The following is a 27,599-nucleotide window of genomic DNA, read 5'->3' as shown; positions in this document are numbered from 1 at the left end:
ACAGCCTTTTCTTTCATATTTCCTTTATCAAAACAAGTCACACGGCCAAATCTAAGAGGGCCGCTAGGTCAGTTTTCTTCAAGGCTTGCAAGGATGAGAAACAGCTATGTTTGCCAACGAGGGTGGCTGACAGCTTTATATAAAAATGTCATTAGGCAATCCGGACATTTTGCTATGTACTTTAAATGTCAAATTTCAAAGATTTTATGACTCAATACGAATTTCATAGAACATGCCTTGACTTTGTGGTAATTTCTAATGCTCTGGAATTAGATTATCTGCATGAATCCCAAAATCCAGGTTAAAATTCATATATTGTTGTCCTCATGTACCAATGAAATAACTCACCAGGCAGGTCATGTAAAGGACATTAACTCTGCACCCATATAAAGGGTTTGTTCACTTTTTTAGCACCATGATTAAATTTAATAACAAATAAGACATTATCTGAAGGTAAATGAGTAGAACTACTCGTTAGTTTGTCATAAGGAGATACTGTCTTAAAATTAAATTTATACAACAATGGAATAGTTAGCATATCAAGTACTGAGTATACTAATGGGATCTTTGTGAGGTTAACTATAGAAGGTATGAATGTACTGAGTCCTATTGCCCTTTGGCATAGATCCTAGAGTTTACAGTTAAAATTAATAACTATTTTTATCAAAGTGACCTCAAAGTCATTACATACTCATCACATTTATTCTTATAAAACCAGCCACACAATAGCAAGTAAAAATTCTCTGAATACTCAGTATTAATTATTAATCTCTCTTCATCACAGTCTGTAGCTACATGAGAAAAAAGCAATAAAACACTTAATGAAGTCACCATCCTATTTTCACGATACTGAACCAAAGCCTTGAATGATTCCTTTCAGACTCAACTGGAGAGTGGACCAAATTATGAGTTCTAACCAACACAGAATCTGATAGCTTTAGAACAAACACCTACATATATGGAGAGATAATTATTCATAGTAAATACATTTAAACTGATGGACAAAGCATATTTTTTGTGCTCTGATGGACCTGTATAATCTATCACAGTGTCGTGAGAAGAAACACATGGCAATAATTGTCCATTATACAGATTTCAGCAGCAGAAAAGAAGAGCAAACCAACCCACCAACCAACCAACTCACTAAATAAATCCTCCAAATACTTTGGGAAAGAAAAATATAACATAGAGGCAAGGCGTTTTCGTTTCTTAGAATTTTGTTAGAATGTGACTACGGAAACGACGACTGGTGTTACAGTTATTGCGACGTTCCAAGAGGCAGTGACTGACATATAGGTTAAACCAAAACATGGGCACTGCCTTGCCAAACACGTCTCTTCTTATCTTGTTCCTCAATCAATCTACATTGTGATACATGATGTGTCTACCAAACATGGCGCACTCTACTAGTTTCTGTGCAATGATAAAAGGAAATATGATGTTCTCTGACCTCAAGAAACATCAGACTTTTTTGTAGATCGTGGGGGGATGGCACGGATCTAGCTATGGAAATACATCAGGCCAACTGGAACAGGTAGAAGGCATTTGGCAGAAAGCCCTGTGGGATCTAAATCAGAAGTCCTTACATAAAACACCTGCTTGGCATTCTACAACCATCTTATTTCAGATGATGTTAAGACATTAATTGAAGAATAGAATAAAATTTGGTTTTGGTAAAGGTGAAATTCACAATATATCACATATGACAAAGCCAGGCACTGATGAATCAGTGCAGAGACAGTGACCAATCAGAACAAATAGCAGTGCAAAACCAAAGTGGTTTTGCTATATCAGTCTTGAAGCTGATTCTGTTGCTGTTGCTGAGGATATCTGTAAATTACAGTACAGCCAATGAACAGGTCATCACAATACATTCAAACTTATAGAGATATTGGGAGACTCATAATTTGACTTGATATTATAAAAAGCTTATTTTCTTTCCCTTGCTCATATATTCCAATTTCCAAATGCTAGAATACAACTGCATTATAAATATAAGCATATGACTGCCAAAAAGCTGTCTGCATGAGAAGGTAATATTATACGTGATTGTTAATTTAGAATGAGGATTTTATATCTAGTTCCTCTAATCTAAATAAGGTAACTGAATGACAAATGAGGTAGCTGAAGCTTTAGGAGATCAAGTGATCAAAAAGCTTGTTACTGATGAAGCTTGTTTTTCAGATGTTCCACTATTTCGTTCAGACAGAATTATGAGTACCGTGGGTTCGATGTGCCAGAGCTCTCTGAACATTACATACAACTTCTTTCCCTGTTAATACATGAGACTGTAGAACCTCAGATTGCAAGACCAAAACATTTGGTTCCATCGACGATTGTATGGTTAGAATATGATATTTTCAGTCACTTGTATCTGAAAAGACAACTGTGGCGGACATTATGGCCATTCACAAATTTCATGGATCCTTTTCTAGGCATAAGGTAAAAGGACATTTTCTTTTTCTTTTGAAATTAGGCTTGGCCAGAAGCTGTGATGATAGGGAATGGCAGGTGCTTCCTCATAGTTCATGTTAATTCCCAGGAATTCATATACCACCCAGTGACAGTTTATGGCACTCTCTCTATTGCCTACAAGACCAAACCACTCCAGATAGTGACACTTCATTCTGAATCCAAGAGTGAGGACAAGGCAGTCTAAGACTCTAGCTAACCTGTCTGGGTGGTTCGTATGAGCAAGAAATGAACCCTGTTTATATCTGAGATTTGACGGGTGTTTATTAGGAGTGCTGTGTTACCAAGCTGATCCTGACGTACACAGAAATGGAAGCCAAAATAGAAGAGACAGGCTGTGCTGCAGAAAGGAGACGCCTAGAGTTACGGCACTGACTTAGTGGATCCTGGATGCGTCAAGACACTTGATTCGAGGTTGGAATCACCATCATATGAAGTAGTGGGGAAACAGCTGGTGAAATTTTTACCTGTGGTTACATACTGGGGACCAAGATCCTGTACCCAATAAACATAGTGCTGGGGAAGACACCAGAAAACAGAATGTTAGTTCTGATACTAATGAGTGTTTCCAGCAAGGTATTAACCTCTGACACAGTGACACACGGCTCCAGATGGAGGCTGCTCTATCAGCCCAAGTCCTGGAGGGAGCACGCATAGAGAAGACTCCACCACCATCTCACCATGGATATGTGGTATGAAAAAACAATTGAACAACAACAACAACAAAAAAACAAGAAAACAAACAAAAAAGCCCCAAACTATCATGTCATATACCAAAGATACTTTTTTTTTTGTCTTTTTAGGGCCGCACACATTGCATATGGGGGTTCCCAGGCTAGGGGTTGAATTGGAGTTGTAGCTGCCGGCCTACACTACAATCATAGCAACTTGGGATCCAAGCCATGTCTGTGACCTATACCACAGCTCATGGCATCACTGGGTGCTTATCCCACTGAGCGAGGCCAGGGATGAAACCTATGTCCTCATGGATGCTAGTTAGATTCGTTTCCACTGAGTTCCACTGATGGGAATGCCCCAAAGAGAATTTTTTATTGGACATTTTTTTTAGTATTACCTAGATTTTGTGCCTAATACATCTCCTCAAATTAGAAGAGCATTAGTGAGTTGGAAAGCAGAAATATAAGGGAAGAAATAGAGAAACAGTGAATAAAAGTTGGAAGAGGCAACCGCTTCTCAACTCTTGATTTTAAAATAATCAATTTAGTTTTAATGGTCAAGGCAATATCATTCTAGTAGCACAGATAAAATCAGGTGTCTGGCCTTGATGCTTTGTTGTCAAGACCACAGAACGTATGCATTTGTCTTAGGGAACAGGTCCAAAAAAAGGTGTAAGGCCCAGTAAGTACTCTCATCAGAGAAGGCAGAAATAAATGAGTTTAATACAATCCCATGAGTCAAATGAGAGAGGGAGGAAGAGCGATAGGGTGAAAAAGAAAAGAAAAATAGCCAATTTGGAAAGCAGATCCAAGGAAAGTGGTAGGTGGGTTCTATTGTGTCACAGGGAAGAACACATCTGGCTTCATATCGGATCTATTTCTTTTCCTTTAATCTTTGTGTTCTGTTGCTTCTGCTACAAGTTAAGAATGTGGCCTTTAGCTTGAAAGAAGACATCCTCAATGCTCGGACTTTCAAAGGCACAATGTTTTCGCATTATACAGAGATAAAAGGTTGTGGAACAGAGGATAATATTTGTCTTGCTTGAGGTTTATAGGAACATGGTGACCTGATCTACGTGCACAGGTGCAGGAACAAAGGATTCTGAGGACAAGAGGTTTGCAATGACCGACTGCACCCCTTTCCATTTTAGTATCAAAGAAGCCTGAGTTCTTGGGAAAGATGGTTCTTTAGGACACTAGTCCGCCATCTTCTTAGTCTGCTGGTTTTGCAAATAAGGTTGCTAATTCTGGCCCCAACAGCTTGTCTCTCCATTTATTGGCCTGTCATGCGGTGAGCGTGGCTTGGTAACAGTTGGTCCATGGAATTAAGTGAACTTAAATGGATAAAAGACAAGTAAATTTATACTTGAGTTTTGCTTGTTCATTTTTGTTCTTTAATTTTGTAGCCACATGCACAGCATGTAGAAGTTCCCAGACCAGGGACTGAATCTGAGTCGCAGCTATGACCTCTGCTGCAGCTGGAGCAATGCTAGATTCTTGAACCCACTCACCAGGAGAGGAATTGCACCCACATCTCCACAGGGACGTGAGCCTCTACAGTCAGATTTTCAACTCACTGCAACACAGCAGGAACTCCTCTGCGTGAGTTTTAATGCTGAAAGTACCATGACTCCTGGCTAAAAAGCATGTGAAGTTTAAGATTTAAAATGACCTTTTGATTCCCAATATTTGGGTGGAAAGCAGGCTGAGACAGCTGTGCCTCAGGCGTATTCTCCAATTCTCACCTCACATGTGTAAGGAGGGAAATGACAGGATCATCACATAGACACTGAGGAGTTTGAACACTGCAGACAAGAGTTACTTCCAGAGTGAAACACTGAGGACACATCTAGGAATATTTTCCATCTCCAGGTCTGGCCTCCTTGAAACATCTTCCCAGTGGAATTTCCTAAGTGCTACAAACTTCAGTTTGCTTTGTGTCTCCTGTTGTTCCCTTTTCTGGCTGGAGGTGCTTTCTAATAGTTCTCCTAATTCAGTCTACCTTGGTGTATTGTCTATCTGAAGGAAGTAACTTTTTGGTTCACATATCTCTGTAACACAAGAAACCACATCTGGATTGGATGAAGAGGCTGTCAATCTCACTCCCCTGAGCTGGAATTAGCAATAGTGGGACTTCTGTGTCTTTTGGAGATGAGGTGAGTGTGTTCTGTATCTGAGAAGGGGAAGAAATCAAATACCTGTGATCAGAACAGAGGCGTGAGCAGTCATTACAACTTATCACACATACCCAGGATCTGATTAAGGAAGAAGTCCTCTTTGACGTAGGCAAGAGTAATTTGTTTTAGATAATGACATTTTAGCCTGGGTGTAATGTTCTGGCCAAGCTTTAGGACTTAGAGCACAGATATCCTGCCATGTTTTTTCCTTCTGCCATGGTGACTGCTTTTCCACACGGGGGTGGGTCTGTCAGCCTGAGTCGTGGAATGAGGAGAGGGGCAAAATCCTGAGCCAATTTGCAATGGTCGAGTAGGGAAGAAATAATCTTTAGTGCTCTCATTTGAAGATATTTGGGGTTCTTTATTACTGCAGCGTCACTAGCCTGTCTGAATGATAAATCATCTCAAACTGGCTTAGCAATGAAGGAAATTGATCAGTTCATGTAACTGAAACACTAAAAGCAAGGTGAGCTTGAAGCAGGAGTGCTTCAACAGCTCCTAGATATAACCCCCCAAAAACCTATTTTCCACCTTGCGTGGCTCAAGTCCTTCCTATGGCGGCAAGATGGATCTGTGAAGCTCTTCTGACAAGTTACTCTTTCGTCGTATCTAAGAAGAAGAATGAATAGCACTTCCTACAGCTACTGTGGAAAAATGAAGAATCTTTCGTCTCCCCCAGATACTCCTAGGAAATACATTTCTGGGTCTCACCGATCCACATTTTCACATGTCTCGAACTGATCTTTGTAGCAAGAGAATGGGTTCTTGTGATGGGCCTGCATTAATCAAAGAGCAGTTCTGGATCCGACTATGAGGGCACTCCCATACACGGTGCAATAGTAAGAACGGAAGTGGGGGTTCCTCAAAGAAAAATCATGGTTATTTCGTGTCAAGGAAAGAGACAGAATGCTGAGAGAAAGCAGTAGATTTTATTAAAGTTATAACATTCATTCCACTGAATGTTGGTAAAATTAAAATGCCTATTTTATTTCATTTTATTTGCTTTTTAGGGCTACACCTGCGGTATATGGACTTGACCAGGGGTCAAGTCAGAGCTACAGTAGCCAGCCTGCACCACAGCCCCAGGAATGTGGGATCTGAGCCATCTGTGACTTACACCACAGCTCATGGCAACGCTGGATCCTTAACCCACTGAGCGAGGCCAGGAATTGAACCTGTATCCTCATAGATACTAGTTGGGCTCGCTTCCACTGAGCCACAACAGGAATTTCCAAAATGTCTTATTTAGATATACTTATTTTCCCAGGAAAATAGCTTGTAAACTGATATTTAAATGTCATCTGAGGGCCTGAGAAACTGTTTTTGAGAAAGAAAAGGGCGTCAACATAAAAGTTATAGGAAGAAATACATTATATTTTTCAAGTTTATAAATCAAGTTAACACAACTTTTATAGGACATTTTGCCATTACAGCATTAGAAAGTTTATCTATTTGCAGGCGAAGGGTCAAACGGAGAGGATTCTCGAAAAGTAACACCTAGACAATTGCATTACCATGTGGCCTCCAGCTGCCATTCTTGGTTCGTCAAATGAATTTCCTTACACTTCATAGGACATGATCCTGATAAAGATTCATGTTGACAGCATGCAATACACCTTAGAGTTCCTATATCCCAAGTGATAACACGATTTTTCTAAACAGTAAAGAAGTTACGTCAAAAAAGTTCTAAAAGATTTGCGCTCTGTGTAAACCAAGCCCTGTATTCTTAAGTTTATTCATTGTATGTACCATCATATTACATAACGACAGCTTAAATAATTAATGTCTTATTTATCCAGAAAAGAGGTGAGGATAATTCAGAACATCATATGAGAAAGGTACCATATTGCCATTTATTTAGTTTTTCTTTATTTTTCTGGCAATTTGGGTAAATGCTCAATCCAAATTAAAATAAATGGTAATTTTAAGGACTTCCAATTTTTTTCATTACATTCAAATCCTTGACCCAGATCTAGGTGGAAGGAGTCTCTTAGTAACTGGCAACTAAATTGTTTCTATCTAATAAAATATAATTCACATACCATTTTTTCCTTTGGCACTGCCACTGCAAGAGTACATGTAAATTTCTTTCTTTCTTTTGTCCCTGTTTTCATGGAGCATTTCTTGTTTGGATATATTTTTATTCTCACCTTCATTTTTGAAAATATTTTGGAGTGATACATAGTTCTATATTAATTGTTTCTTTCTTTTTTTTTAACTTTGTATTGTCAAACTCTGTTTTTGTTTTGACAGGTTAGGCTCATTGCTAGTTCAGTGGGAGCAATATCTTTGTTCTCTTGTGAATTTAGAAGAATGTTTCTTTTTTTTTTAAAACAGATTTGTTATGATATGCCACTGTTTTTTTTTTTTTTTGTATTTATCCTTTTTGTGTGTTTGTTGTGCTATATGAATCTGTAGGTTGAATTGGATGCTTTCAGTTTTTAAAAATGTGTATGACTTCCATCTTTCGATGTGGTTTATTCCATTTTCCCCTCCATTCCCCTCGCGTCTCAAATTTTAAAATGTTAGACCCTTCATGCATGTCTCATATGCTCATCATGCATTTAGCCAATATTTTGTTGTTACTTTCCTCACTGCTTCCATGTTGATCTATTAACCTGTCTTCATGTTCACTAAGTCTCTTGTCCACTCTGCCAAACTCCTATTAAAACAAAACCTTGAGTTATTATTTTCGGATATTGCATTTTTATGTTTTAGGATATCTTTTTATCCAGTTTCATAGATTTCACATCTCTGGTGAACTTTTCAATATCTCCATCTACTTTATCCCTTTCCTTTCCTTTTTTAATTAATAAAATTTAATTTAATTTTATTAAATTGTGACTAAAATGTTAATTTAATACAATTAACATTTTAATAACAATGACCTGAAATTACTAATTTCAATATCTGGATCATCTTACATCTGTTACCTGTTTTTTTTTTCTCTTTGATACTGGCCATAAGTTCTTGTCTGCTCACTCGTGTTGTAAATCTGAGTTTTTATGTCCATCATAGAGAAGAACTGTCGAGGTTTTAGAAAATGTTTTCCTCCTCAAGAGGTCACCCTCGTCATATTTAGCAGAGCCCACAGAGCGTTGATCAACTCTTTAGGATCAGGACTGGAGCCGAATCAGTGATGGGTTACAGTTGCATAGAACTCAGTCTAGCTCTGATGCTCTTCTCTTCTCAGGGTATGGCCCTTCAGAACTTTCAGTTAAGTTCCTGGTAAGGCATCTGCTGCTTCAGGCTTGTAAAAGTGCAGAAGATTCAATTACATCACTCAGAGGTATGTATTGATCTCTTCAGTCATTTGCCAGGGTTAAGGCACATGTCTTAAAGAGGAGACTGGTCACATATTTAAAAGTCCTCAAGCCTCCAGTTTTACTCATTTTTGTCTAGTGTGGCTACAAAACTTTTTTCTGATTTCTCTGTCCCAGAAGAACAGCCTTTTTTCAGGCACTAATCCTAGATGCTCAGCTTCTAACACTCCTGGAATTGATAAATGTGCCTCAGGGGAAAACAGCTGCAGAAACGCAGTGTCACCTCCTCATTCTTCCCCGGGCTTTCCATCCTTTCTTGTTTTATTTTCAAGCCCCTCCCTCCAGAGAGCTTCTGTCCCTTAAGCACCTGCAAGTCTGAGGTAGACTGCACTCTGCTCACAAAGACTTCTGAACAGTTCTGTAGCATCCAGCACAATCAGAAATTCAGCAAATATCTCATAATGAAACTGAACTTCTTTCCCGTGGAGTCTTAACTTTTGTCAGTCTAGTCTCCACAACTTCTAGAAGCTTTGCTGGTTTTTCCTTCTCCCATCAGCCAATCTCTGCCTGGGGAAACGCATAGCCCTAAGTTTCTATTGGCAGAAATGAAAGAAAGAGAAGTTCCCGTCGTGGCGCAGTGGTTAACGAGTCCGACTGAGAACCATGAAGTTGAGGGTTCGGTCCCTGGCCTTGCTCAGTGGGTTAAGGATCCAGCGTTGCTGTGAGCTGTGGTGTAGGTTGCAGACGCGGCTCGGATCCCGCGTTGCTGTGGCTCTGGCGTAGGCCGGTGGCTACAGCTCTGATTCGACCCCTAGCCTGGGAACCTCCATATGCCATGGGAGCGGCCCAAAGAAATGGCAAAAAGATAAAAAAAAAAAAAAAAAAGAAAAAGAAATGAAAGAAAAGAAAGAAAGAAGGAAAACGAAAGGAAGAAAGAAAACAAGCTCTGAATCCCTAGCTTACATCTCATGCCAGGAATTTTAGTCCATTTAGTTGTTACTTTTATGATCTATTATTTCTTTAAAAATATATTTTAAAAATCATTCAACTTTGTAGTGACCATCAATAGAAGCATTGGCGTACATCAGTCCAGTACTCTTCCTCTGGAAACAAAAACCCTCAGTGCTCAATCGATGACTTTTAAAACATATCCTCTTAAGGCAAAATAAAGAGGGGAGAAATCCTGTGTAAGCCCCACAAATTTGGGGCGCCTAAGATTCCCTGGTCTAACACTGTCATGTGTAGATAAGAGTTTTTGTTTAATGTAACTCTAGGATGACTACCACATATCATAATTTATCTAAAAGTGTTACATTTCATAATTAAACATCAGATGGTTCTACGTGAATATAACATATTCAGCTTCTAATACATTGCTTATGAGTATTCTATTGGGAAAACGAAACAGAAGAATTTGAGATTAGACATTCATTCCAACAATTTCAAGGACATAGAATTTTTGATTCTTAGATGGTTTTTCCTATTTATATAAATAGTTATATTACTAGAATGGAGAAGGATTATTTATTATGCACTATTTTGATCAAAACATTTCTCAAGAAAATCTAAATCTACTTACCTAGCCTTTCATTTGATAATAATGATAGTTCTACTAAGCAAAAGAGCGAGGGTTTGTTGAAATCATCAACTGTGATTTTTCTTGTCTGATGTTAGCTGTTGACTTGTCATGTGTGGCCTTTTTGTATCGAGAGATATTCCTTCTATGCTTAAATTAAGTGTTTTTATTGTAAATGCATGTTAAATTTTATTGTCGCTTTTTAAGTGTGTTGAGTTACACGAATCACTCACAAAATTATAACTTCCAAGCATGTCAACCTGACCTCTTAGCAATTAAAGCATCTTTTGCCAGTTTGAAATCTAGTCATGCCTAACGCTTTTGACTAAATGCTACATAACTGCTAGTGAACCATTGATTTAAACTGCCCACCTTGACCAGGCAGGATAATAGCTGCTTCCCTGAGCTGACTCACAACAGGAGGCCCTGATAAGGAACGTGGTGCTGCCCTGAAAACCAGCAGAGGCACTGGGAGGGCGGATAGGAGGGAGGGATGACCAGCCTCCCGGGATGCTTGGTGCTGGAATTCCATCTCGGCTGAGGGGTGTGTGTGCCACCAGGAAGGACCCTGCGTCAGGCCAGATGTGGGCCAAACAAGATGACAGGCCAGAGACAACCCAGAAACCAACCCCGCTCGCATACACCTGAGACTGAGCCACACGGAAGAGCAGTTCTTCTGGTTCCCTTATCCTTCTGCTCTGTGCCTGGGCGCCTTTTCCCAATAAAGTCTTTTGCTTCGTCAACACCTGTGTCTTCTCAGATAATTAATTTCTGAGTGTTAGGCAAGGGCTCATACTCGGGCCCTGGAAGGGGTCCCCCTTCCTGCAACATAATTATACTCACCACATTATGGGAATTTTTATTATTTTTTAATTTTTTATTATTTTTATTATTCTATGATCATGAATGATTATTTTCATTTCATACTGAGGTATTAACCTTCTCTTTCTTTTTTTCTTTTTTTTTTTTTTTACAATCACACCTGTTGCATATAGAAGTTCCCAGGCCAAGGGTCAAATTGGAGCGGCATCTGAGGCCTACACCACAGCCAAATCAACACTTTAACGCCGATTTGAGACACATCTACAAACTACACCACTGCTTGTGGTGAGGTTAGATCCTTAACTCACTGAGCAAGGCCAGGGATCGAACCTACATTCTCATGGACATTATGTCCGGTTTTTAACTTACTGAGCCACAACAGAAACTCCTTAACTTTTTATTAAAGTTCAATGTTACATAGTCCATAAGAAACAATATCCAAAACATATACATGCACACATAAAAAATCAGAAATAACAAAAATAAATCCCCACACAATATTAAATCAAAATTGATCTGAATTTGGTTAAAATAAATAGTTCGGTGATAATGGACATTCATGAGATTCATCTTAGATTCATCTTACTGTGAAGAAAGTATTAAAAAATCACCCTCTGTAGCTTGCCTCACAAGGGAACTCGGGGGCCAGGAGAATAGTCCAGAGGCATATCAGAAGTATGTGGATTAAGAATGCTGCCTGAGGAGTTCCCGTTGAGGCTCAGTGGTTAACGAACCTGACTAGCATCCATGAGCATGCAGGTTCATTCCCTGGCCTTGCTCCGTGGGTTAAAGATCCGGCATTGCCAGGAGCTGTGGTGTAGGTGGCAGATGCCGCTGTGGCTGTGGGGGAGACCGGCAGCTACAGCTCCAATTCGACCCCTAGCCTGTGAACTTCCTTATGCCACAAGTAAGCCCTTAAAAAGACAAAAGACAAAAAGAAAAAGAGAGAGAGAGAATGCTGCCTGCCATATCAGGAAATAAGGGTGTTGTGGGCATCAGCCTTCAGGCACTACAGCCACCTCCTAGCCCTGAGGGTGAGCTCCGAAGGAACTCAGGATGGAAACAGGATGCCATCCATTAAGATATGAGACACTGGGAGTTCCCGTCGTGGCGCAGTGGTTAACGAATCCGACTAGGAACCATGAGGTTGCGGGTTCGGTCCCTGCCCTTGCTCAGTGGGTTAACGATCCGGTGTTGCCATGAGCTGTGGTGTAGGTTGCAGACGCGGCTCGGATCCCGCGTTGCTGTGGCTCTGGCGTAGGCCGGTGGCTACAGCTCCGATTCAACCCCTAGCCTGGGAACCTCCATATGCCGCGGGAGCGGCCCAAGAAATAGCAACAATAACAACAACAACAAAAAAGACAAAAAAAAAAAAAAAAAAAAAGATATGAGACACTGGAGTGAGTGACCCCTAAGAGTGCACCCTAAGAGACTCAGGATGAGAAAGCACAGGATACTGGCCTCAGGTAGCTGAGATACCCATCAAGGAAAGAGTTTCACGAGCCCTGAATTTTGCATCTTCCCATACGTAAAAAGTGTTAAATTCATTAACTTGAAATGTCTAGTTTTCTTTAATTAACAGCAGTCTTTTGATGTTCTGACTATCTGGCTCCCCCTTTAGCTCTGTGGCGCGCTCACTCAGAACGAGGCGAGCGTCCTGTCTCCCAGGCTTGAAGTGCTCAGAAAATCCAACGAATAAACCCTTAACACTCAGACTCACAGACACTGAGAACAGACTGTGGGTGCCAAGGAGGGTGGCGGAGGGGGGGGGAGTGGGTGGGCCTGGAAGTTTGGGATTAGCTGATGCAAACTCTTACATTTAGAATGGATACGCAATGAGGTCCTGCTGTATAGCATAGGGAACTCTATCCAGTCTCTTGGGACAGACCATGATGGAAGATAACATAAGAAAGGGAATATACATACAGATACATAGATATATGACTGGGTCACTTTGCTGTACAGCAGAAATGGGCACAACGTTGTAGGTCAACCATACTTTAACAAAAAAAGAAAATTCCGTAACACTCTCGACTGTCCGTTCGTGCATTTTTTCAGTTCACTGTTTAACTTCTTATATTGAGAAAGGCAAGGACTTTCATTATTAAATAACTAACAAATCAACTCAAGGGCAGGCTAGATTCTAGTGCCAACAGTATGGGGCAATACACAAGGTACCACATACGTTTTCAGTAAAATACTGAATAACCAGTAATAAAAGGAATACATATGCCAGTTTGAAAGAATGATACTAATCAATTGAATAAAATTCCTCCAAGTATGTAATAATTTCTTCCAAAAGAGTAAAATAGTCTTTTGAATATAGCAGGTTTTTTTTTTTTTTTTGGCCAAGTTTAAAAAATGTTAGAGCAAAATATGTCTTACCTGATTCTTCAAAGTCCATGTTGTAGGCTTTCCAGGTTTCAGTTGTTCGAAGAAGATTCTCTTCCATGGCTTGAATGTCCATGGAGGGGCAGTTGCATTCTGGAAATTTGGGGCCACACTGACACCAGCAGTCATTGTCCTTGCAGATAAATTCTCCTTCTGAATTGCAAGCAATGTAGCTCAAAGCTGCTTGTACAAAACGCTCCTGAAGATAGTCTGGAAGGAGTACTTGAAGCCCTGACAGAGCAAATAAAGCAAATACATTTATTTTGATAAAGAAAAAGTATAATACATATGTACAATACCCAAAGAAGATCAAAAATTTAGCATATTAAGTTACGCATCTATACATTTTTGTCTTTTTTTTTTTTTTATGGCTGCACCTGCACCATATGGAAGTTCTCAAGCTATAGGGGTCGAACTGGAGCTGCAGCTGCTGACCTACACCACAGCCACAACCACAGCAATGCCAGATCCCAGCTGCTTCTGCACCTATAACACCGCTTGCGGCAAGGCTGTTAAATCCTTAACCCACTGAGCAAGGCCAAGGATCGAAGTCATGTCCTCATGGATACTAGATAGGTTTGTTACCCCTGAGCCACAATGGGAACACCTACGGACATTTAAAAATGATCATTAGAAAACTAGCAAAATCTGCAAAATTGAAAGTAGTTATCATTGTTTTCAATATACACTGACTCCATGCACTGTTCAAGAGTCCCAGAAATTATAGAGGTGTTTAATATATCAGACTATCTAATTTTGATTTTTCAAATTATTTGATTGGTTATTTGACTTAATTGATCAGAATATTTACATTATATGATGTAGAGAGAACCTATCTTCCTTGATGTCAAATAGTTTTCCATTTTACTTTCAGACTATCAGCTCACATCTACGTAGATATCATAACACAATGGGTTGTGGCACTGACCAAAGAGCTATGGCATGTGGCTATAATACTTATACCTTAACAACACATAACCTTATATAAGTATTTTTTATATGGTCACTTCGACTGACTATCAGGAAACTATCAGTCAGACTGATTTAATTTTTTCATAGTTTATTTCCTTGTCCTGTATTAAGACAGCCTTAGTAATACAGTTTATTGGTTTTCCACATGCAAGTTTAATAAGCTGCTAACTCTATAAAAAATCAAAACTGAAAATAAGGCTATAAATTAATATTTTGAGGTCTCTACTAGTTTACATTTTAGCTTTCCTTGATAAATAGAAAAATCTAAACAAAGGGCTAAATATTCAAATTAATCAGTAGATAAAAACACAAAAGTAAGGGAAAATTTAGTCAGGGGCTATTTGCTATTTACTGCAAAATTTAATTTCTACAAATTTCATGTTTCTTTTCTAACCAAAAAAAAATCATTTTTGACATGACCATTCCCTATAAGATTAATTTAATTAAAATAATGAATCAGCATTTAGGGAAAAATCTACTTTATAAATATCTTGACAATTGTACCTATCTCATTCTTGTAGATTAATCCTCCTTTAGTTCAGTCAGGAAAAGTACTCTTAGCACCTACTGTCTAGTTTATTATTCACTTTTATTTTACTTCAAATAAATAACATTTATTGAATGCCTTCCATTTGGAAGAGAATTTCTAGGTAAGGTACCAATATAAAGATGACTGGAACATAGCCTGCCCTAAAAGTACATGCAATACATTTAGGGAAAATAAAATAATTAATATAATATAATATAACATAACTTAAGTGTATAATAATCTTATACAATGACACTTCATAATTACTAGAGTTGGACTGCACGTATTTCACTCGGGATAATTAATTGGCAAAGCAATCATATTAGGTTCACAAAAAAGGTAGACTGGAACATGATTTGACAGAAGGATGGTTTTCAACATTAGGAGAGGTTTTTTGTGGCATAGGCTAATTCGTTAACGACACCACACACAAATGGACTGTGGAAGATATTTTTAAAAATAGAAGATAATATTGTTTCTCTTCACATAAACTATAAGAATGCAATGAGTGAGTTGCTTATGAAAATAAATGTAGAGTAATGCTATTGGGTTCCTCTACCAGGGCGCAGTGTATGGAATTAATTCCCTGTATTTCAGTGATGTTTAACCATGCAGGATATGCTGAGTCGTGCTTCACTGGGAAGTAGAAGATATAAAAAATAAAGATTAGTTTAGACAGAAGACTAAAATCTAAACTAAGGAAATGGTGATGGAAAGGCAATTTGGGTGACAGGAGAAGAGGAATGAGAATCTATTAGACATACTTTCTTGATGTAAGGCAGGTGAAATACATCAAATGACTTAGGGGAGTAAAATGATGAAGCTAGACATAGTCTAGTCTCACCTGCCCAGTGCTGTGAGTCATCAAATTACTGTATACTTCAGAAATATCTAGAGAGTCTACTGAAAACACTGCTTTTGGTGTAAGACACAGGCTAAGCCAGAGACTCTATTAACGAGACTCAGGAGTCAGCATATACTTATTACAACATCTCAGGTATTTTAAGTACGTGGAACCTGATGATTATCTCAATCTTAATTTTACAAAATACAAGACTGAAAACAGAAGAAAAAATGGAAAGAAATTCAGAGAATTTATGTAACAGTTAAAATGTCATAAAGCAAGTAATTGTATTATAATTTTTAATCTGTAAAAATGAGAGTGTCTTTGCAGAAGTATTGCTTCATTTATTTCTTGTGTTAAGTTTTTTCAAGGCAGATAGAAGGCTGAAGTTTTGTGTTTATAATATAATGCTCCTAAAACTGAACACTTTTTTAGAGAGTAAAAATCAATAAATAATAAAAAAAAGTATGTATACGTGTATGTGTAGCTTGGTCTCCATGCTGTACAGTGGAAAAAATAAATCAATAAATAAAAATTAAAAAAATACAATTTAATAGTAAATCAATTGAAATAAAGAGACGTCTCATGTAAAAATTCTTTGTCTTTTTCAGCGCAAATTAATACTCTTATGGAAAGTGAATGCATACATTTAAAAAGGAATGAACAGTAGAGAATTGCAAGTAATATTGATAGAGCACATTTCTGTTTAAATTCGAGAAAACATTTTATAACTTTAAATCTGAAACTGACAATGATAAATTGGATAGCATTTCAAGTTTAGAAATTCTAAGTACTTGTAATTTTTATGCAATTCAAAATGAATGAAATTCATTTATCATTTAAGATAAATTTAAATAACCTGATGCCGTTACATTTTTCAAGATTGTAAAGCTGAGGGGAAAACATGGCATAATTTCTGAAACTTTAAAGAATTTTCTTGTAAAACTGAATATCAGAAATACAAGTCTAACTTAGGCAATTAAAGAAGGTAGACAAGAGAACAACTCAAAATTCGTGCTTTGATCAGTCAACTTAATTTAGACAATGTGTCCTCTCAAAGACTTCACTGAATTTGTTGAACTAGGATCTGTTTAAATATGTGGATTCATAACTCCTCCTGCCTGTATGAATATCCATACCCATTTAGAGGATAGTATATATTTGTTAAAATTATTATTTTAAAACATCTTCTGTTGAATTATCTCACAAAATATCATAAGAGAAAGAAGATGATAAACTATTGCCACTGTCACATAATCTCTTTATAAAGGAAATAAAGCAAATATAAACATTGTGTTAATATATTCTTAAGTATATTTCTACTTGTCAAAAGACAAATGCAGCCTTAACTATCATATTAGTTTATTCTTAAAATGTCATCAGTTCAAATTACAATATGCATAAATACGGCTGACATTTTTATTGGAGTGTGTCAAGAAAAACATCAAAGCTCAGGCAGACATATGTAAAAATTAGTGCTTATCGAGATAATGATCACTGTTTAAAAGAAAAATATTATCACAAAATTTCAGTTCTGATGCATTACTTCATTTAAGAAGTAAAGTGAATTTTGACATTCTCTTCATCTGGTATAGAGCGGTTCATCAGTTAACAATGACCATATTAGCCTTTTCCGTGAATTTTAACAACCTAATACTGCAAGACTGCTTAGTTTTAAAATAGGAAGAAGAAGGAGAAGGAGAAGAAGCAAGAATCACAACTGGATAACTGTCATTCAGGCTAATAGAGAACTAGTGCAATTATACCTACATACCTTGTAGCTGAATCTTGTTCTCAGGACTCTGAACCAGAACAGAACTGACAGAATCTAGGTTGTCATAGTTGCTGCAGCCCAGAGGACCTGTCCGTGTTTCTGTTACCTGAAGAACAAAACATCCACCTTATTATATAAACCAGAGTGTATCGTATTCTTTCAAGTCAGTGCAGTTGTCACACACCAGGGTTGTACAACTGATAGTCAACATCCCTGTCCAGTCCAGTAGAAGGTCTGGGATCGGATACACACACCTACGCACAGAGGAGACAAGTGGCTCCATTATCACCAATTCCATTTCCTTCCCTTTGACCAGGCATCAGTCTTCAGAGAAAATAATGGTACCTCTTTTTGGCCAACAACATCACTCCTAAAAGGTCACCAGTTTTACTGAAGATATGGCAGAGCGTGCTTCTTTAGGTAGAGAGCAAGCTTTGACTTATCTAAGAATTGCTTTTTGTTCATTCATTTTTTTTCAATAAATCCAAACCACCTGCTAGACTACTGTATAAAGACTGATTTTATTATTTATTGTTTCTACTTAAAAATCTACAGTTTTCAGCTCTTTTATGGTGGCGTCAAAGTCTAAACTCTTTTGCTTGGCTTCCATCGATCCCACTTTTCCCAGAAGGCAGGCAGTCTTGCTGTCCAGCTCGATCCGCTAATTCTATGCCTTTGCTTATACAATAACATCCTTGCCCCTCCTCCACCTTTCTCCCTATAAACACATTGATTTTTCTTTATCCTCAAAATTAACCTCATATTCAAACACCCACACAAAGTAGTCCTTAATAATTTGCACTAGTGTTACCACACCATCTCTATAAAGCTATGGTCTGCAGTGTCCAACTTAGCACTTAATTATGGAATCACCTATTGTAGACTTTTTCCCCTAAGGGTGTCTTAGGATGGATAGTAATCAAGAGATGAGGAGGCATTTAATCAATGATAGCAGACTGGAAACCTATCCTGAGGATATATTTTTAAAACCAAACATACTTCAAAACAGAGGAGTATTGTAATCATTTTTGCATTGGAACTTTTTATTCTCCATATCCAGAATGGTTTGCAAAACACTGCATAGATCATTTCATTTCACCTTTCATAGCCCCACAACATCTTCCCACCTCACTCAGGATAAAAGCCTGAGCCCCGTCTAGGAGTAAAAAGATGCCATATCTTCCAGCTGCCTGTTACCCCTCCAGCCTCATCCCTCCTCTTCTCATTTACTGCATCCCAACACACTGGCTTCTTTGCTCATTGTTCTCCTGCCTCATGATGTTTGACTTGCTGTTCCTGGACGTGGAATGATCTTCCTCAAGACATTTCTAATAGCACTCCTTCACTCTCTTCCAGTTTTTATTCAAATGACATTCTCTCTAGACTACTTGGACTAAGCTGTTTTATTTTTAAATTTTAAAAAATCATTTTCTGAAATCATTTCCTTTTTGCCTTCTTTCTTTCTTTCTTTTTGGCAGCTGGATATGGGATCTCAGTTCATTTGCATACCAGAGACTGAACCCTGTGGACTGCAGGGGTGAAAGCACTGAGTCCTAACCACTGCACCATCAGGGAACTCCCTGGACTAATGTATTTTAAATGAATATGCTTTTAGACATGTCCTTCTTCCAACCTTTATTTCCTTTGCTCCTTACCTTGTTTTACATTTTCCACAGTAGCTTTCTGCTTCTAACATGCTGTGTAATTTAGTCATTTATCATGAATATTGTTGACACTACTCATTAGAATGCAAGTGCCACCAAGGGCAGGAAATATTGCCTATTTGCTCACTGAAGTAGTCACAGCACATATTATGCCCTTGGAGAAGCCCATGGGCATTATGAGACGAGGACATAACGGGTGAGGGAAAAACCAAACCAAGGAAGATGCTAAGGCTGTCACTGAGATGGTGAAGGCCCAGAAGGAGCAGTGGCGACATGATTTATCCAAAGAAAATGGATTATGAAAAACAATTAGAACTGGCAAGATTACGAAACACTGAAAACATATATAATGGAGAGAAGCAAAGGCAATAGTTTGTAGCATAAGTGATAACATTAAGATGCTGAGCAAGGTCCACCATGAAGGGCATGCAAGGAGGCATATGGTTTTGAGCGCTTTGACTCTGAGTTGAATCACACTCCTAGTTGAAAACATCCATTAGAAGAAGTGACAATGCAGACCTATTTCTTAGAAGTTATACTAAAGATGGAATTACTACTTTGGGAGACAAAAACTTACAGATAATAATCAAAAGCAGGGCCATGGACAGATGCCCTGAGGGAACGAATAACTGTATCATGACCATCATACTTCCTTAAACAGGTAGGCCTTTAGGGGAACAGATAACAACAGCTGGGAATGTATGTTACCATTTCTGTAACATCACACCAACTGTGTACTTCTTTACTGCTGCCCTCCAATGGTGACACGGAATATTTCTTAGTTTATTCAGGAAAATAAGTCCTGGTGTTGATATGTGCCACATACGTGCATGTGTGTGTGCCTGGGTGTGTATAATTAATATTTAAATATAAATGCGTACTAACAGATGAGTGAAAGGTTTGAAGACACCAAATATTTAGGGTTTCAGATAATTTAAATTGTCATCTTGTTCTATAGAGTAGCTTAACTATTTCCCACCAACACGCATAACCGTCTACCACCACATTTATAGAAACAAGCTCCAAAATTTGCCATTTAATACAGTTTTCTAAATAAAAGTATCTTAAAGCACACACTCATTGACATGGGATCTGAGAAATTAGTATGCAATCTTCTTAATGCTCAACTTTTGAAATAGGTTAAACTGTATTATTTTATCTCATTACATACGGTCTCTTATGTTCAGTTACTGTTTTCTTAATAGTAAATTCAGGAGATTTAAATAATAGTCCTATACATTTAGAGAAAGTTTGAATATCCCTAACTATTTATCTAACTATTTATCTGTAGATAATTTTATTCCCTAACTTTGCAGTATACAATAATAAAATATAGCATATCACATTGATAATTTTATTTTGTTTTTAATCATTGACAACTGATTTCACTGGTCATTGTCTGATTTAATATAAAAATTCACAAACTCTAGCACATTCATTGATGAAAATCTACTTTTCCAATTGTAGATTTTAAGGATCCTACATGTTTCATCAGTAATAAATATGTCTGTATTATGTCAATGTAATAAAAGGAATAAAAATGAAAAGAAAGTTAATAAAAGCTAACTTATTATACAAACATTTATATAGATATATTAACTCGACCAAAAATGAATTGTATAGTTGTGCCAGCAGTAGCTTGAACTTTTGTTCATGAGCTGATAGATGGACATCTGATTTAGGGGTCTCCATATGTAACATATCGAAGCAAGAGTTATCCAATAGCTACACATAAAAATGATTAAGCCTGACAAGACAATAATCCAGTACTGATAGCATTTAGCATTTTGAGAAATGACATACACAATGAGAAAGCATTTTACGTATTTTCTAAAATTTATCTCTTGGTGAGAGGATGTTGAAACAAGGGAACTTCCTGAAGTATTGAAGAACCACTGAGTTGTGGTTTTATCTGAATATCATGAGGAAAATGAATGTGCTTAAGGGACTGGGTGTGGAATGGAGGGGACTGGAAGCCATGGCTTGACCTGCTGTGGATGTAACGTCAAAACTGATTTAGCACAAATTTGTTTCCAAAATACAACAAACATGCTCTTCTCTCACTGACAATTTATATGAATTTTGTTCAACTATGCTGTTAAAAATCAGAGAGGGTATAAAAGTATAGTAAATGGCAAAACATCTCTATTTTCAACTTTTCCTATATTGTTTCTGTATTGTTTTATTACATTGATGCCTATTCTTTTCACGGCTGGAGAATTTTGCAGAGAGTAAAAAAATCATGTTAAATAATTTGAATTATACAAACTAATGTTGATTAATTTGAAGAAAATAGACTTAAATGAGAATGCGAAGGTCAACGTCATACCTCTACTACTTCCCAGAGACGACGATCTAAGCTTCACCCTTCTGTCTGGAAAATGGCTAAAATCATACAGCAGAAAGAGGTGGTGAAGAAAAATGAGATAATCTGTGATACATGCTTCCTTCTCATGGGCCTGGCCCACCGTAGTAATTTCACAGTAAATGTAAATTATGTGGAAATGTTTTCTATTAAAAGGCAAAGACACAGTAACAACTCTATGGCAGACTTACTGGAGCCTTCCATACCCGAACTATCATGTGAGGTTATAAAATCCTAATAATTCTTCTGACATCAGTGCTGTATGTTAACATTTTCTTTGTAGACAGAGAAAGTGTGCCTGAATTTTATATCCATCCTAAATCACACGCACTCTTAAATGAGTCTATACACAAATTTTGCACAAGTCACATCAATATGCAATCAAGTGCAATATGGTAAGAACAATCCACAACAAGATGAAACTAGAAATACTGACATAGAAGAAAGTAGGCAGTTCACTTGCATAGAACAGAAAAGAACAACAACAGCAACTGCATGGAAAACAGAAACAATCCTTATCTCTTGTGTAGAAGATAATCAAGGAGTCTCTCAAAAAATGTATGGTTGTATGAGAAAACCTTTACACTTACTGAATGAAAAAAGTAAATGTATATGCCTCTTGTAAAAATCATACATGCGTATATATTATAAGTAGCTCTGTGAACCTATTATTGCTCTAGGCTTTTTTTCAAAATAAACAAAGTGTTAGTGCAACCATTTTGACTGAATTGATTATTGTTGATCAACAACTCTGTAAAACACATGACCGTAGGAATAGCATAATTCTTAATGCAAATCTACAAATGCACATTTATTAAAGTTTGTAATGTTCCAAAAAACTTCTTGGAAATCAAGAGGGGGAAATACTTTTCCCACCTAAACTCAAAAAAATAAAAAAAAAGGAATGTATCTACCCTCCATAACAATGACACATCATCTGTAAACTATTAATCATACGGTAAGAATAAATATGGACCAGCAGTGTTGTTTGTTCCAATTTGTCAGTTATAATGACAAAATTAATAAATGTTAATATTGAGAATTCAAGCCAAGGCATAAACTGAAAAGCCCAGAGGAAGAACTACTTCCCTCTCATTGTGTATGTGCCCTAATCTTTTTACCCAACTTGAACATGGTTGCGAGTAGGAGTAACTGCTGTTCAGGACCATCGTTTATTCATAACCAAATTTTCATGTGCTTTATATTTTTACAGCCCTTCTATCCTCACAAAATATTCTGTTTTACTTGTTTCAAGAGATATGTTAGAGTATATTGAAATAGTTTCTGAATAAGTTCATAAACCACTGATTATGTATATGAAACAACAGAATACTGATCAGTACCGCGTGGTTCACCTATGAAGAATTATGCCCAGAAAGAGAGCCTACTTTTCTGGTGGTTTATCAGAGCTTAACTGGCCTAAGGGAAAGGGGATACCTAATTGCAGCCCACTCTAGCCATCCTGTCCCACTGAAGGTATGAAGGAGGATGCGGGTTAGATCCCTGGCTTTGCTCAGTGGGTTAAGAATCTGGCGTTGCCATAAGCCATGGTGTAGGTCGCAGACTGGCTCGGATCTGGAGTTGCTGTGGCTGTGGTGTAGGCTGACAGCTGTAGCTCCAATTTGACCCCTAGCCTGGGAACCTCCATCTGCTGTGGGTGTGGCCCTAAAAAGACAAAAGAAAAAAAAATATCAAAACAACTTCTTTATAGAGGAAAAAATATTGTAGGTTAGAAACTCAGATCTACATGAAGTAAGGAAAAACATCAAAAAAAGAATAAGTGAAGACAAAACATATTTTTTTATTTTTCTTATTTTTAATTTAACTAACAAATAGTTTGTTCAAAATAATAATATGAAAATGTATAAGGACTGTATTTTTTATGTATCTTATATAAATGAAATGAATGACAAGAATGATAGAATGATACAAAGGATGAGAGAGAATAATTAAGATCATTGAGTTATTACAAGTTGTTCACACGACCCATGAGGTCGTGTAGTGTTATCTGAAAATGGACTTGGATTAACTATAAATGTATATTGCATATGTCAGGGAGATGAATAGAAAATGTAAAAAAAAAAAAACCAAACAGACTATAACCACTATGCTAAGACAGGAGAGGAGATGGAATCATGTAAAATGCTTAAGTAAAACCACAAAAGGTAGAAGAGTGGAAGACAAAAACAGGAACAATAAATAAAGGCAACAAATAAGAAGCAACAATGAGTATAGTAGATATAAATCCAACTATATTAATAATCACATTGAAAATCAATGCACCAATTAAAAGACAGAGATTTTCAGAATAGAGCATAAAACAAGACCCAAATTTAAGCTGTCCCCAAGGAGTGCACTTTAAATGTAAAGATTAAAAGTGTAGATTAATCATAAATAAATGGAGAAAAATATACCATACTAATACTAATCAAAAGAAAGCCAGAGTATAATTATATAACTATATTATGTTCAGACAGAGAAGACAAGTAAAACTGCCAAGGATAAAGAGAGCATCATGATAATGATAAAAATGGTTAACCCTTCATGAAGATATAATAATACTTAATATGTTAGGTGCCTAAGGGTAGAGCCTCAAGTCATATGGAGCAAAAACGAAGGGAATTATAGAAATAAATAGATGAACGCAGTTGGAAATTTCAACACCCTTCTATTAGAAATGGATAGGTCCAACAAGCGGAAATCTACAAACATAAGGTAAAATGGTAGCAGCAACACTTTTAAGTACACTTGACAAAACAGATGAAATTGTGTATTACTTTACTAAGGAATTTTAAAGAAGAATGAGGTAGAATTATCCATTACCAAGTGGTTTAAAATAGTATAAAGCCAGAAAATGCCAAGTGTTGATAATAATATGAGTTGTGACTGTAAATCTGTATAACCACTTCCACTTTAGAAACTATCTAAGGAGTTCCTTTCATGGCGCAGTGGTTAACGAATCCGACTAGGAACCATGAGGTTGAGGGTTCTATCCCTGGCTTTGCTCAGTGGGTCGAGGACCCGGCGTTGCTGTGAGCTGTGGTGTAGATTGCAGATGCAGCTCAGATCCCGTGTTGCTGTGGCTCTGGTGTAGGCCAATAGCTACAGCTCTGATTAGACCCCTAGCCTGGGAACCTCCAAATGCTGCAGGAGCAGCCCTAGAAAAGGCAAAAAAGACAAAAAAAAAAAAGAAACTATCTAAGCAGATGTAGGCACATCTCATGAGCCAGACCTAAAGCCAATTTTAAAATATGAACATGAGTATAACCAAAGGGTCCATGCAAATAGGTTCATAGCAATTCCATTCTTAATAATCCTTAACTGAAGAAATCAAAATGCTAGTCGAGAATTCAATGTACAAGTAAACTGAGGATTTGCATACTGTACCGCAATGACATAGAATAACTTGAATGAATCTCGCAAATATAACGTTGAGTGAAGTAAGCCACATAGAGCATGCCTCCATTAATACGAAGGTCAAGGTCAGACAAAAATGCTTTATGGAGTTATAAGCCATGAGGGTGGTCGCACTTTGTGCATAGTAGCAAAGGTAAGAGGAGGTGAGGGGGCCTCCTTGGATTCTGGTCATGTTTGAATTTTTATGTAGATGATGGAGGCTTAACTGTGTTGCAGTCTCAACACCATGACTGTGTACTTTGCTGTATATATGGTATTTATCAGTAAAACATTTACCAATAATAGTTGGTTAATATTGGTTCTCATGAATTATATCAAGGCAGCCACATGTCATCTATGTCTACATCTATGTGGGTGTCTATCAACCTATCTATCTGGTATCTATCTGTAGTCATGTCTCTAAACTACAATACTAGCATGGATCTTTGCACCTATATCCTTTCAAATTGATTGTTATCATAATGTGATTTTGCCAAAATAAATTGCTAAAATCTGACACTAAATAAATTATGAAAAGCAGATGATTTATCTTAAGGTTATTAATATAATAATGTATTTAATTGGATTTGATTCCCTTTAGTCATCTTGAAGTATCACATTTATTTCATTTTCTTTCAAGACCATGATTATGCATATTCTATAATTGCAGATATGTACATGATTAGTCAATCATCCGCCAGGACTAACTTGTAGATTAATCCTTCTTATTTTTATTTTGTGCATACTCATAATTCCACTTCTCTCTGAAAGTGGAAAAAAGACATTAGCCTTTTCCTAGTAACCTCAACTACAGGTAACAATAAAAATTGTAATTACATAAGCAAGCTATTTAAATATTCAATTTTTCATAATGGTAATTAATTTTTAGTTTATATTGGTTAAAGGGCTTTGAAATCTTTTGAAAATAAATCATTATATTTTACATTAAAGAACAGAGTTTACTAAATTTTCATAATTAATATTCAAAACAGAAACTCTAATAATGAAAAAGGTATCAGGAAAAGACCCCATAGATACAGTTGGGAAGATTTCTAAAAGCAATGATACCTTAACAAAATTAAAAGCACTATTTTCCAAGATTAGGACATTATTTGAGGGAGTAAAATTAGGAGATAAAAACTCCCAATATTTTAATATCTTACACTTTTTTTCTTACCACAAATTTTTCTTTACATTATGGCAATTATAAAATTACAATCACCAGTTTACATTACCTTTTTTACTTATTTAACTGTAAATTTCCTACTTATCATTAAACATGGTATCTGGCACATAGTAGAAATTCAATAACTGTGAACAAAATTGGTGAATAAATATTTTACTTTCAGTTAGAGGTCTTTACTTGAAAATATTTTAATGTTTTCGAGACCTTCTTGAAGAAAATGGAACAGTGACAGTATATGTAAATTTTAGAGCAATGGTGAGTTTTAGAAATCTCCTAGCTTACCATTTCATTACACAAATGAGGTATCTGGAACCAAGGAAATTATAGAGCTAGTTCCATATCACAGAAGTGAAATGAAAGCTGGAATTGGGTCTTGAATATCATGACTTATAAATCGCATGCCCATTCCAAACAGCATATTGGCTTTTCAAGCTCTAGACTTAAGTTTTGGAAACTTTGCTTGCATTAATTTAATCTATTCTCTGTCTTTCATTCTCTCTAGCAATACAGTTAAAACAATAACGCACAATTTAATGGTCTAGATTGAAGTACAGGTCAATTAGAATGGGGTGGTATCTTGAGTCATTCTCATGAACAATAATACTGTTGTGAATGTCTGGTTAATATAACTTTGATTGAGGGCCAAATGAATTAGCTTTTATTCTATGTATTAATTTATTAATGATTTGAAATAAAACTTCCCACATATTCTTAAATTACTCTACACCAGATTTCTAAGAAGTAATATACAACTGTTGATTAGCTTCAACTATGTTGTTGCTCTTACTAAAGAGATAAAATCTTTATTTATTTATTTATTTATTTATTGTATTTTTAGGGTCACACCCGTGGCATATGGAAGTTCCCAGGCTAGGGGTCTAATCGGAGCTGTTGCTGCCAGCCTACACCACAGCCACAGGAATGCCAGATCTGAGCCATGTCTGCGATCTCACCTACACCACAGCTCAGGGCAACACCAGATCCTTAACCCACTGAGAAAGGTCAGGATTGAACCCCCAGCCTCATGGTTCCTAGCAGGATTCATTTCCATTGCGCCACGACGGGAACGCCCTAGAAATAAAATCTTTTACCACCACACATGGTTGAAGCTATCAAACTGACTGAAAGGTTTAGAAAGTGTTGGTACTAAATATATGTATGTAGTTTGTATATATGTAAATATTTATACATAGTACACATTGTAATTAATTATATGAAATAATTATATCATATGGTATAATACACATCAACATACAATTTTATAATAACATACATTTTAGATATTAAAGTGTTATACTTGATCATTACGTCCTACATGATAATTATATATGATATCAATCACACAAATGTTATATGATAATTATAAGTTGTACATAAGAAATTAAATACATGTATAATGGGTTTTTCAAATGTAAATATTGAGTTAAAAAATACTTTTATTTTTCCCCTGCAAGTCATTAGCACTTTATTTCAAAATTTTACTAAACATTT

General features: G+C 36.8%; 1 protein-coding gene across 7 annotated transcripts in view; it reads right to left on the bottom strand.

The window, feature by feature from the left end:
• The window catches only part of BRINP3 (BMP/retinoic acid inducible neural specific 3), a 407,019-nt gene that overhangs the window by 108,540 nt on the left and 270,880 nt on the right, over positions 1 to 27,599 (bottom strand). For all 7 annotated transcript variants that reach the window (XM_013980016.3, XM_084979039.1, XM_084979041.1 and 4 more), the window contains 2 exons: positions 17,498 to 17,603; positions 13,373 to 13,609 (listed from right to left, as the gene is read on the bottom strand). In XM_013980016.3, the coding sequence (XP_013835470.1) occupies positions 13,373 to 13,609; positions 17,498 to 17,603 (343 nt within the window). The remainder of the gene's footprint in view (positions 1 to 13,372; positions 13,610 to 17,497; positions 17,604 to 27,599) is intronic.

The sequence above is a fragment of the Sus scrofa genome, chromosome 10 (genome assembly GCF_054392235.1).
Source record: "Sus scrofa isolate SSC_HxYL_T2T_F1_AM1 chromosome 10, Sscrofa_HxYL_maternal_Yorkshire_Landrace_v2.0, whole genome shotgun sequence".
NCBI classification, from domain to species: Eukaryota; Metazoa; Chordata; class Mammalia; order Artiodactyla; family Suidae; genus Sus; species Sus scrofa.
The sequence above is the reverse complement of the archived record's forward strand: the minus strand, read 5'-3'. Positions and strand labels throughout refer to the sequence as shown.